General features: G+C 42.7%; 1 protein-coding gene across 5 annotated transcripts in view; it reads right to left on the bottom strand.

The window, feature by feature from the left end:
• zranb3 (zinc finger, RAN-binding domain containing 3) overlaps nt 1–12,758 on the bottom strand; it is a 96,971-nt gene that overhangs the window by 4,594 nt on the left and 79,619 nt on the right. For 4 of the 5 annotated variants that reach the window (XR_013778259.1, XR_013778260.1, XR_013778261.1 and 1 more), the window contains exon 22: nt 12,025–12,141. Coding sequence is in view for 1 of the 5 variants with exons in the window: in XM_079336106.1 (XP_079192232.1) it covers nt 12,043–12,141 (99 nt within the window). In the remaining 4 variants the exon portion in view is untranslated. Of the gene's footprint in view, nt 1–11,498; nt 12,142–12,758 lie in introns of those variants that run through there. The other variant, XM_079336106.1, reaches the window with a different exon arrangement.

Below are 12,758 nucleotides of genomic sequence, written 5' to 3'. Positions count from 1 at the left end.
AAACAGCAAAAAAAAAAAAAAAAAAAAAACAGGGTTGATGTGAAATGTCTTCCTCCCTATTCGTCCCCAATCATCAATAATTCACCGCCTTCGACATTTGAACTAATTATGGTGCACCAATGGCCTATTTGAGCAGGGTCCTGACACATGAAAGCTGCATGGTCCTTCCTGTCAGCCGTTAGAGGCAGCAGAATGAAGGGACAGCAGTGGAGGCTGAAGCCATTAAAATGAATGGAAAGCACCTCTAACAATCATACAACTCTGACATACACACACAAACAGGAACTGCAGGATGCACAGACGCACACTTCCTACCGCCTCACACACACACTCACAGATGTACCACACTGGCACAAGCACACACAAATAAAGAGGAAAAAACATGAATTGCTGCCACATAGACACCCACACTCATACAAATACATACAGAGATGCATAAACATGATGTGCTACAGTAGCTAGCACACACATAAACACACACACACACACGTTGACGTGCCCACCTGTGTGGGTTGTTTGGCCTCCTCATCCAGACCTCTCTGGTTTTAATTAGCCTGCTGCTGAAGTGTTTTCCTTTTTATATTCTCTGAAGGGCGACGATAACGGCTACAGCCGAGATGGAGGCTCTCCGCTGGTTTGTTTCATTAGGGAGAGCATAATGACCCTGCAATCACAACACCAAGAAAATACCTACCCTAATAATTATTTTCCTCCTAATGGTTCAGTTTATACTCTCCTATGGCTTTTGTGAATGAACAGCTGAAGGGATTTATAATTAACAAAGAGCATTAGCCATCTTTAAGTCTTTATAGCAAATATAAGCTAAGCTAAAGCCAGGAAATGGTAGCATAAAGAAGTCAAGATGTCACATAGCTAGCGGTATATGTCATAAATCCAATCAGTACCTCCTTAGGTTTTTGCTGACATTTAATTCCTTCAAAACAATTATAATTGTTTCCCCTTAATTGTAACTTTCAGCTCAGCAAAGCTAGGCAATGCCTATTGATTACTTAGCATACAGTTTCGTAAGAAGCGGTAATAACCTATCCAACCCCGCAAAAACAAAGCAAACAAAATAGCACAAACATAGACTACTTTTGAATTGTCCCTACAAATCCTTGCAAGTTCTGACTCAAGATAAAATGAAAGGCAAATTGAATGCATCGTCTACGCTGTGCGTCGGTGCGTCTTGTATCTCCGTAGCACTCCACCCAAAAATGTATGCTGCTTTGCTGATGACACCCTGCTGTATCTTACACAGAAACTTTTTTTCTGCCGTTACGTACAAGATCTCACACAACTTCTATCAGTTTGATTGAAACAAGATCTTTTATTTCTGGCATCATAATCTAACTAGGAAATCAAGTAACAAGATCGAGAAGGGTCAGGAAAATAGATTTAACTCAGATGAACACTCAACGTTAAAATTTCTGTTTTGTAGAGTGATACTGTATTTCAAGGCTTGTAAGGAGGCTTTACGCTAGTCTCATAGCCTGCAACTTTACTGTCATGTTTTAGTAGCATAGTTCTCATTATCCTCATTAAATGCAGCATTATGCAGCTGGTTTCACTCTTAAAATCTTTAATAAACAGAGAACATTAGCTGTTAGCTACTAGTTAGAAAGAAAGCGAGCTAGCAACTAGAAAACAAGCTAACAACATTATGAAAGACGAGCAGTTAAGAGGCCCATTATATCTTTTTATAGAAAGTTGTTGGAGCAAATTGGAGCAATTTTAGAGGAATGACGTTGGACACTTGTAAGCTAGGAACCAACACGAATACGTCCTTCATATATTCTTACATTTATACTTTTATACTTTAAAAATCCCTCGAGGGGAAATTCAGTTTACACTTTAATGGACATGATCACGCATGGCCGAAATACACACTCCTGCACAAACAGGACCTGAGTGATATGCGTTAATGGAGAGGTCTCAGAGTGAGGGGGCTGCCCACAGCGAGCACTCCAGAGCAGCTTTGGGTTCGGTGCCTTGTTCAAGAGCACCTCGGCAGTGCTCAGGAAGTGGACTGGCACCTCTCCAGCTACCAAACCAACTACCGGACTTGGTCCGTGCCGAGGTTCGAGCCGGCGACCCTCCAGTTCCCAACCCAAGTCCCTACAGACTGAGCTACTGCCGCCCAAAAAAGAGCTTGCTACTTAAACCCTCTCAATGAGAAAATACATTCAAACAGGTTTCCAAATGTAGCATCAGCTAACGCTACAAAGTCAGAAACAGAAACCCTTCTCGACCTTGGACTGGATTGATTGCCTAGCTAGGCTAAGATGTTTTTTTTGTGATAAGTTGCCGGATAAAAATAACTTGTTTCCAAGCTGATAGAAGTTGCATGACATATTGTACTCAACATGACAGCAGAAGCTACTTGGCTCATCGGGTTTCCGTGGGAGATACAGCAGGGTGTCATCAGCAAAGCAGCAAAACAAAACGTTATGGATTATGCGGTCGAGTGGGAGTGTGTGGAGGAGGATGAGTTGGTTATTGAGAAAGCTGAATTGGAAAGGTAGGAGTTGAGGCTTTCCAAAGCTGGATTTGGGTCGACAGAGCATAAAAATCTGGTGTTCTGTGTTCACAGCAGCAGGGTGAAGCAATGGGGGTGCTGCCAAGGGTTTATTGACATTTTAAGGTAAAGCAGCATGGATAAAAATAGTGACTCTTGTTTCAGTTGGAGTTGTGATAATGGGAGCTTGCTTTTATAACTACACACGAGTACAGAAAAATCTAAAGCACTATCAACCTGCTAAAAAGGGGTCGTGTTCAAAATTAATCAGTTCGGTTTTTCACCTCTCGTGCCTTAATGTCATGTCAAGTATTATAGCACTGACGTCAAGATAACGTCGTCAGAGATTGAGGCGTTTCTGTAATCTTCTATTAATAAGTCTTCAAAAGCAAAGGTGCCCGAGTGTGAGGCAGCGATTCTCGCTGTTGTGTGGGTGTAACAAAGCTAATCCTGTGTGTGTGTGTGAAGATGCACCTGCTGCTGGGTAATTCCTCCCGTGTGCGTTTGTGCTCTCTCGCCTTATTGCCTTTTTCCTCGCTTTGAATTAGCTTCTCATTTGTGTCACAAAAACTCAATTCGTAATCACTTCGAAACACACTACAGTACATGGAACAATAGGAAGAGCTTATGAAGCATGTTTTCTGGTTATTCATTTACGTTGATACGTTAATACCAAACCCTCATTTGAAGCCACTAGACTTGTAATTAAGATCTCGATCTTTGAATAGGTTTGATTGCTGTGTGTAAATGTGTCCTCTCATTACACTGGTCCATTTCTCCCCACACGTGATTCACCCTGTATCAATTAAGAAACCCCCAACCACGATGCCGTTTGTTATGTGGGGAAACGTATCGCCGTCAAAATGAATGGCTTGCTGACTCGGTTGATTGACAGCGCTGTTCTACGAGTGATGTGGGGAATATCAGACATCTCCAGTAAGTGAGACTAATTAAACGAGCGAACCTTTGATACACATTTACATTTATTTAATAAAGACTGGAAGAGGCAAAAGAAAAGCTAGATGAAAAGACAGATGAGAACTCTTTAAGGATTCGGTGTTATTGCAGGATTATATTTAAGTTGATAACGTATTAAAGGTGCACTATATAGTTTTGGTAGAAAAATGTAAAAGTTTGTGTTCATGACTCTTTACACAAAGTGTCCTCAGATGAAAATGTTTGTAGCTTTGTGTATTCTGTTCAGAAAATTTAGCATTGAATTGTTTCACTTGTCCAAATTTCACAACCAAATCTACATCGTGTACCTTTAATGTAAGCAGTGTTGTAGTCCAGACCGCACTAAGACGAGACCCGTGACCTAAAACATCCCACAAAAGCCATCATCTTGTGTGCAGCAGGCGTGTCCCTCACTTAGACCTTAACACAGCGAAGATTGCAGTCGTAACCGGGGGATATAAATCCAATTATGAATGAATTTCACTTATTTGTTCTTTTACAAAAAAAAGGTGTTTTCCTTCTAATCCAATCTAATGAAAGAGAGTAAAAAGCCAGTCAGTGGTGGTCTTGATCTAAAATCCGGAGTCCACTCATTCTCAGACGGCGACAAGGCCGAGTAAAAACGCCTTCGATTCCCAGATAAGACCTTCGAAGAGGAGTCTAATAAGCAGTTATAGATAGACATGCCTTCAGGAGGCTGAAAGGGTAAATAGATGCTAGTGTGTGTGTGTGTGTGTGTGTGTGTGTGTGTGTGTGTGTGTGTGGGCACTTCACACTTCAGGCAAACCTCTTGCGTAAGTCGATGCCCCAGTTAGGCCACACCATTCAAAAAAAGAAGTCTGGCTCCGCCATGGCACCTGCTGCCATTACAGCACGATTAAGAAGCCATTCAGAATGATGAGTCAGAATTCATGGAGCACAGTTAATATCATATCTTATGTAATGTTCATCCTATTTGAATGAGATTTATGAATCTGCCAGGTGATGGGACATTTGTGCATCTCGACTGGACATGAAGATGCTCCTGTCTTTTATCCTTTTATTAGATGTCGTATCTGTGAGTCGACTGCCACAGTCTGTAACCTGTTCAGGTTTATATCTGTTATTAAAATAGGAAATGTGTTCAAAGCTACATAAAGAAAAAGTTGAGGTATCCAACGGTGCAGACTTATATAAACACTGGCACAGTGCGCAGTGCTTCTCTCAGGTATATCCGAACACCTCGCTCCTTTCATCACGGCTGGCAAAACCTGCGCGCTCACACATAATTAAATAAGATTTATATCATCACATAGAATAATTCTGTGTGGGCTGATGGCGACTGCTGCTGCGGCCAACTTTCCCCCCCCCCCCTTTTTTCTTTTTTTTAACACCAGCCCACTCACACAGTAATTGAGATACTGGCATAACTGAGTATACAAAGAAAAAAAAAAAAAGAAGTGGTGTGGGTGTGAAGATGTCCACGGCTGAGTGGCCAAATGCAACCCACTCAAACAGCCAATTGTGAGAGTACTTATCGATAAATTTGAATGGACATTTGTGACAGGTATAATTGACTTAGAATGAAGTCAGATGGGCATTTATGATGAAAGACTGATGACACACAGGATGCATTTCAATCTGAACACTTGTATATTTAGAACTTGTTTTTGGCAAGGACTAAATCTTCTTTTCAAGTATTCCCTTGCCACAATACAGTCATGCAACTAAAAAGAAAACATTTAAATGACACTTCCTCACGCAGTGGCAGTTAAAACAGCACTTTTCAGCGTATAAATAGACCTGTGTGATGGAGGAAAGGACTCCCAGTAACTCCCTTTCATAAAACCATGGGTTCAGTTAAATATAAATACATCTTTGCAGAAAGTGAAGAAATGTGATTGCTGCTCAGAAAAGGTGTTTCCTTCCTTTCTGGTTCGATTGGACTAATTAGGCAACAATAGCAGCCTTGGAGAAAAGAAAAGAAAAAAGCTTCCGCCAACGCTGAGTAACTCTCCAACTTACACCCAAAGAAATCACTCCTAACACCTCAGACTCCACTTAAAACTTGCGACTGGCCTTTTTAAACTTATTCCAAACTTTTGGAAACATTCTGTTGTGTTTTATAATTTCGGCTACGCAGTGATAGTCATCGAGTGGCAGAAATCCCAGATCTGGATCTTTACCAAAGGCGACTCAATTGTTGGGGAGTCCAAAGCCAATCTGTCCACAAATATCCACTGAAGGTTGTTCAGTGGAAAACAATTAAAAGACATACCTTTTCAGTATGAATACAGTGGCTCATTTTGATGTGTCTTACACAAGCTGCAAACTTGTGGCTCTTTCGTTCATGTATAATGACTCGCAACGGGGTGAGCTGGAGTGCAAGCGCGGCGAGCTGAGGTTCACTTCGGGCATAACTCTTACCTTTCATTTGAAAGGCAAAGAGATCAGAAGCAAAATGGAAGTTATCAGGAGATTTTTTTTAAAACATTTTTACAAGCCAGAAATTCACAAAAATGTTGGACTGGGAACTTAGAAAGTCTGCTTTAGTAGAAATCCAAAAATGTTTTGCCAGTTGGAAACCAGCGACCACATTGGGAACATGGTGCTAAAATATCCAGCTACGACTGAAAGGCGCTGGGATTATTTAACGAGTCGATCCGTGATTTTGTTTGACTGCGTCGAATTACTTCAAGGATCCTGCGTTTTGAGCTCCGAGGACATTTCGGCAGATTCCTTGCTGACTGTGTAGCGCTGACGCGTGACAAGCTCTCCACCGCTGTTCGGTCGTTCATGCCGTGTGTTCAAGGCATTATGGGATGTTGTTCAGACGGAGCAGAGAGCTGATGGAAGACAGTCGCAATCGCCCTCTTCTCATTAAACTCGTTGCTGTGTGTGCTCATTAGGCCGGCAGCAGCGCAATGGGGATCTATTCTCCTGAGGTGACCAAAGGTGCTTACACAGGCCTTCCAAGTCTCGGTAATGATGCCCCAGACCTGTCACTCTTGTCACACGACTGACATGACCTTTTTCTGGCTCATGCACTGAAAAGGAGGGGGAAAAAACCTAGATGAGGCAAAGGATTATCTATCCCCCCCCAAAAAAAATTTTAGAATTTGCCCAGTTTTGCATCAGAAACTGTCCAAGTTGATCATCCACTTTCACAAAAGTTCAAAAAAAAAACAAAAAAAAAAACTTAATTTCTTGTGAATTTAAGCGGTTGTAGTCCAGGTTTTTCATATGCGATACAAAAGCAAGACCTTGCCATTAAGACCTATGAAACGCAGTCATGCTGAGCGGCGACAGAGCAAGTGAATAGATGTCTGGAAGCAATCTGCGAGAGATGGCTGATCAATGTGCCGCAGAATGAAATGGGAGATGAAAAGATGTCTTTCAAGGCTCATGAAAAGGGGAAACTTTTTCGGAGGTCGGTTTGTTCCGCGCTCTTCATTTTTTTTAACCTCAGTCGTCTGAACACAGCATACATGAAAAGGAGAAAACAGTAATGCTGTAGCCTACCGTGGCTGTCTTCCTCTGAAGGACTATACCATCAATGTGTTACTAATGCACCTGTTCAAGTTACTGCATCCGTTTTTGTCAGGTGCATTCAGGGGAGCGTTTTTTTCTCTGAATCCTGCACATGCTGAAGCAGCCTGCTATAAAGAAATGTACCGCTTATAAAAGTTAGATGAGATGACATCAGTCCTTAATTGCATTAGGTACAGATGCCTTGTAAAACGATGTGGTCAGATCCAGTCCTCACAGGAGCCCTTCCAAACAAAGCTTGATTGTAATGGGCCACATGAAGCGCCAATTTAGCCCCACACGAGCTCTGACATACAAACGAGAGTGAGCTACACTGAAGACATACATAAATCCTCGCCAGATTGGGGACTGTATGAATTATGCTAAGAACCTTATCTGTTATTTCCCCTGATCTCCTGCTGGGTGAATTGATTGCGTTTTTGGTCTTAATCCGCAGCATGCCATGCATCTTGGGAGACAACCAGGGAGCCATCTTGAATAAATAGAATTTGGACTCGACAAAAGCCACCTCCAGCTGAGCAATGAGAAAGCATCCTTTTACCGCCGCACATCCCCTACCGCGCTGGATGACATTAGAAAATAGCCAGCCTCGGTTAACATGGAATTGTTGTATTGATTTTCTGTTACTCGCTTCAGCTGCAGTTCCTCTTGGAATATCATTTGCTTGTATGACACTCATCAGGATGGATAAACTCATTTTGGAAAACTGCTTCTCCAGCGTTGGTCCCAAAGAAACCCCTCAGAGCAACCAGAGACTCCGTTTTAATGAGATTAATTTGATGGTTTATGAGTAATGGTCCTCCACCAATTACCTGGGCCATAATACCGTTTCCCTCCACCCAGGGCGCCGCGCTCCGTCGAGCAGTGCCAGCGATCCGCAAGCACGAGTCTGCAGCAGGAAATGATTAATCATCTCATCACCATCCTGAGAGATAATATGACAATAAAGACAAAAGCCTCTCATCAGCTGTGACGGTATGAAGCCAAGAATTGCTGCCTAAACGCCAACTCCAGAGTTCAATCAGACGACGGGCGCAGCCTTTTAGAAGACAAGCTTTCTGGGTGTTGTTACACAAAACCACAGAAGTCTAACCAGAGGTCCATTCATTTTCTATAATGAGGTTCTTCAGTTCACATTCCAGGCAGTGACAGAATATCAGAGGGGCTCTGGCATGACAGAGACTGTGCCGTTCCTGTCTTGTCCCTCCTGAAGGAGAGCAGTGGGGTACGGCCTCCCTCGTGTCTATTTCCTTTTCCTTACTGAAGGGCAGGGAGGGTCACAGACACAGAGGGATCACAGCGGAGAGTGTGGCAGCTAGGAATCAAACCACAGCAGGATTCAGCAATGGATTGGAGAGCCGGCGGCTGCATGCGGTGCACTGTGCAGGCTTTTATTGGCCCTTTTCCATCACACCTGTCACACAAGATTGGGTTTGTAGAAGCGCTTCCTTCAGCTGAAAAGGCCAAAGTAGATTATAGGGGCAGGCGAGGTTGAAATGGAATAACCAGTGGAATGGCGCCAAATATAACGCCTTGCTGTCTGAATGCAAATCATCATTGAATTATGAATGATTTGTATACTTTACTGTCTGGTTGGAACAATGCTTTTCCCAACACTACATGTCACAGACCCCAAAAGAGACATATTTTGTCACCAGATTCTGTGGGGAGATGCTGACAATGACACCAACAGTCACCTATACAATTCTCTTACAGTGTCTGTAATTAGAGAAATTCCTATGGAATTGAGTCGCAAGGATATTAATCTATTTCTCAATTTTCTGTGCGAACCCCATGAGCCCGGTGACGGGCCCCATGGAGGTCCCCTGACCCACTTTGAGAAACGCAGTTGCAGCTATGCGGTGATGCTTTGTGCTCAGACTTTCTACCTTTCAGTGTTTGTGATGACATCGAACAAAAGAACACAGATCGTGTGTTGAAGTTTACGACTTATCTCTACGAGTAGCATTAATATGTACTTTTATTTAAAAAGTAATCCCCTCAAAAGACATGCAGTGTTAGGTGGAGAAATTATGCGTTTGTTAAGGACTATATTATAACTTCAGCTGTTCTATTCCTTTAAAGATGATCAAATTATCTCTGCAAATGTTTTAAGTTAGTTCTTGATTATTAGTTTTGTAGCCTGCTATCAGAAATATGATATAGAGGTGTACTTGTTTGGATGTCAGTTGTCAAAGATGAAAATGTATTGATTCATTCAGTTATTTATACACATTATATATTTATATACTCCTTAGTTCCCTACATGACTTGTGACAGCTATAGGCACCATGTGCTACTTAATGCTAGCCTTGCTAGCTTATCTACGTTTACTGTAGCAGATGACCACAGTAAATAACCAAATAACTGTCCCTTTAAAATTTCCTATACTCATTAAAACTATTAAAGTAAAATTTAAGTAAAGCGTTTTGATAAACTCACATATTCTCAACTTGAAACTTATTTGTCCGGGCGATTGTGTGGCAAGACACATTTGATTCTTAGGATTTGCACATTGTCGAAAATGTTAGCTTGACAAAAATGATAAAAAAAATTAGACTGACTCAAACATGATTGTCATGTTTTGTTCATCAACAGATGTCCATTGCTTTCCATAATGTGCTGGTCTTTATGACATCTGGGACTGTAAAGGCACAACGCCAATAAAAATATGCTAGTCGATAAGCGTCCTTATTGTAGGGCTAGCATCACGTTGCTGATCGCAGTGTTTCTAGAATATCTCTTTGAGCAAACAAACTTTTTTTTTTGTGGATAAAATACAAATATTCTCTTTAAAAGTTACATAAGGCACGAAAAGTAATCAGAATCTGAAATACATTATGAATCCCTGAGGGAAATCTGGCAACATTATGGGAGCAGTGTGCTGTTCAGAGGGCAAAAAATAACACTATGAAAAGGAAATAACATAAATTGGGCATTTTGGAACATATTTGTTTTCTACTTTAAAACATAAATACAACATTACAAAATGTTTGCCTTTAATAAAAAGATGTATATTGTTTAACAGGATTCACTGTTGTGCTGTCCTGTGCTGCAATACACATGAATTCCACTTGGATTTTCTTCAGATGGTGCCATTTTCCTTTCCCTACTTCATTGACTTTTATTTGTTGCCATGCTGGGACTTTCTAACTATATGCCATTATATCCGCCAGTTATTTGCCCAGCTAATTTTGGCCATGAGACGTTCAGAGTGTGCTGTGTTGCTAAGGAACCTGTTGATGCGTCTCTGCAGCAGTGGCAACGCGGCGAAGACGTCGATTGATCTTGATGGGGAAAGCTGGTGGCTGGTTGGTCAGGTTTGACGCTGAGTTTAAAGACAGAGCGCAGGGAGGTCGTCTGTGAGAGAGCAAACACGCAAACCTCAGCGGCTGCCCGTCTGTGTTTGAGTCCATCTTTATTACTGTCGTCACCTGTGGTGGTAATGTGTTTCCTCTGGGCTGATAGGTTGTCCAGCGCAAACAGTGTCACAAGGCTGCATGCGCTGCTCTTTACCCAGCAGCCTTTTGGGAAGAAGGTGAGACGTCTTTATCTGGGCGCCGCCTCATTATGGCTCCATTTGACAAACACACACCACTTCCTCTGTCGTCCTCTCTGCCAAACACACTTTATTGGTGTAACACGGGAAAACACTCAGTTACACTAGTTTCCTTCCTCTATCACTGCTCCTCTTCTGCACACACACACATGCGCATACACCTTTTGGGTGTAATAAAACAGCAGATCAGAGTCATTGGCTGCTGACAGGGACTGACACTGAAACCTGCTGTTGTTGGAAGGCTGCCTGGGAGATGTTCATTACTCACAAAGCTTGTCGGTTTGGACAGGAGAGGAACAACGGTCTTATTAAGTGGAGACCTGGAGCAGCCGTAGGGGAAATACACACACACCCACGCTCGCACCCACACGGGCTCCGAGAAAGTTTTAACTGTGGCTTCGACGGTGCGCTCCGATAGGCTGAGAGTAAGTCGGGGCTGCCAGAAAAATTGTAAACTTTGCAGGGATGGCGAAATTCGCTGAGTTCAGAGTTTGACAAGGCCGACAGACAAATCGTGACATGACGACATCCCGGCGCAGAGAGAGGAGGTAAAACTCTGCTGCTGAGGAGGAATGTGACGGCCTCGTTTTCACAGGAGCCTGCTGGTATTGATTGGAGTTTCTGATGTCTGTCTGGCTCATTGTATAACTCTCAAAAGAACAGATTCAATATTCCCGACATTGCTGAACCTGGAGCCTTGTTTCCATAGTAACTCTGCTCTCAGGCTCTCTAAACATAGCCCTCCTGACTGACTTTAGCCCTGTTCAGATCATCAAGCACAGCTGAAGAGGAGGTATGTGCGTGGATGTGGACAATAATGTTCCTGACTCGAGGCGATGAAACGATTTGCTGGCTTGTCAGAACAACCAACGTCTTGGTGTATTTACAGTCCAAGCTGTGTTTAGAGCAGGAGAGGAAAAAGAAGACAACATGAAACAAGATGAAAATAGGTTTTTATTTCACAGTGGAGCGTTCATCCATCTTCCAGGAAGGAAGATTTACAATTCGCCGCGTGTCGAGGGCCCAAATGAGGACACACAGTTGTGTTTCTTCTTCCGAGGAGTTCAATCACAAAGCCCCTAATTCGTCTCTCACCTGCAACGTTTTGCTAAGTTTGCAGAATCTTAAAATAGCCGCGACTCTCTAAACAACCTGCTCCATTTCAGCCTCCAGCGAAAGGGGGGCGTAATAAATCATAACCACCACACTCGTGACGTTTCGGGGACGAGCGAAGGCTGAATTTGCATGTGACGCTGTTTTGAAAAAAAAGTGAATCTGCAACAGGACGATGCAGGTTTCCCATGATGTCATCGGAGGGCGCGATGGAGAAAAGTAAGGAACTGAGATTTTTGTATACCTGAGCCCTTTTGTTCAGATTGAACGGCATTTCTAATGTGTGAATAATCATGATGCTTCTTGTTCGAAAAACACGCCAACACTTTGATTCAAGAATTTAACATACCCTTACTAAACCTCTGTCTCATTTCCTGATGAAGAACCTGCTGATGTCTGACGCAACTTTGGAGGCTGCAACACTCTTCCTCATCTTGCTCCGCTCTTTGGCTTGCTGCGCCGTCCTCTGTGGGGGTAAAAAAAAAAGAAAAAAAAAGAGCATGATGTAAGAGTTAAATCTGCAGCCTGCGTGGCAGAGAAAAGCGAGATCAATATATTGAGCATTTCAAGATTAAAGCGTCTGAGCGGTGGCATAAAACAAGCGTGAGGATCCCCCCCTTATCAGAACGCACAGTTCCTCACATCTCGTCAAGGTAGCGTCAAGGCGCTTCCTTCTGAACTGACACCGGCGCCGACACAAACGCTGCATTTGGCGTGAGAGTCGAGCACATGACGACGCTGTGTTTTATTTTGAAAACTCACTTAAAATCAGGTGGAAGAGTTGTCTTTGATTGTGAAAAAGTGCCTGAAGAGGCTCAAAGTGAAAGTTGATGTATCGCTTTTTGCTAACAAATGCATCAACATGTCATACGGCACACTCACTGTGATGCTATTAGAGTCAATATACAGCGTCGTGAGGGATGGTATGACTTTTGATCAATGTGTTTGACCATGTATCACATTACTGACACTCCATGTGATCCTCAACATGAGTGATGAGGTTTTTCTTTTTATGTGAGGATAAAGGAGAGGTCCGTCCACCGTGCGCCCTTAAATGTTAGACAAATTGCTTTTGCCCCCTTT

This window comes from Symphodus melops (genome assembly GCF_947650265.1).
Source record: "Symphodus melops genome assembly, chromosome: 23".
NCBI classification, from domain to species: domain Eukaryota; kingdom Metazoa; phylum Chordata; class Actinopteri; order Labriformes; family Labridae; genus Symphodus; species Symphodus melops.
The sequence above is the reverse complement of the archived record's forward strand: the minus strand, read 5'-3'. Positions and strand labels throughout refer to the sequence as shown.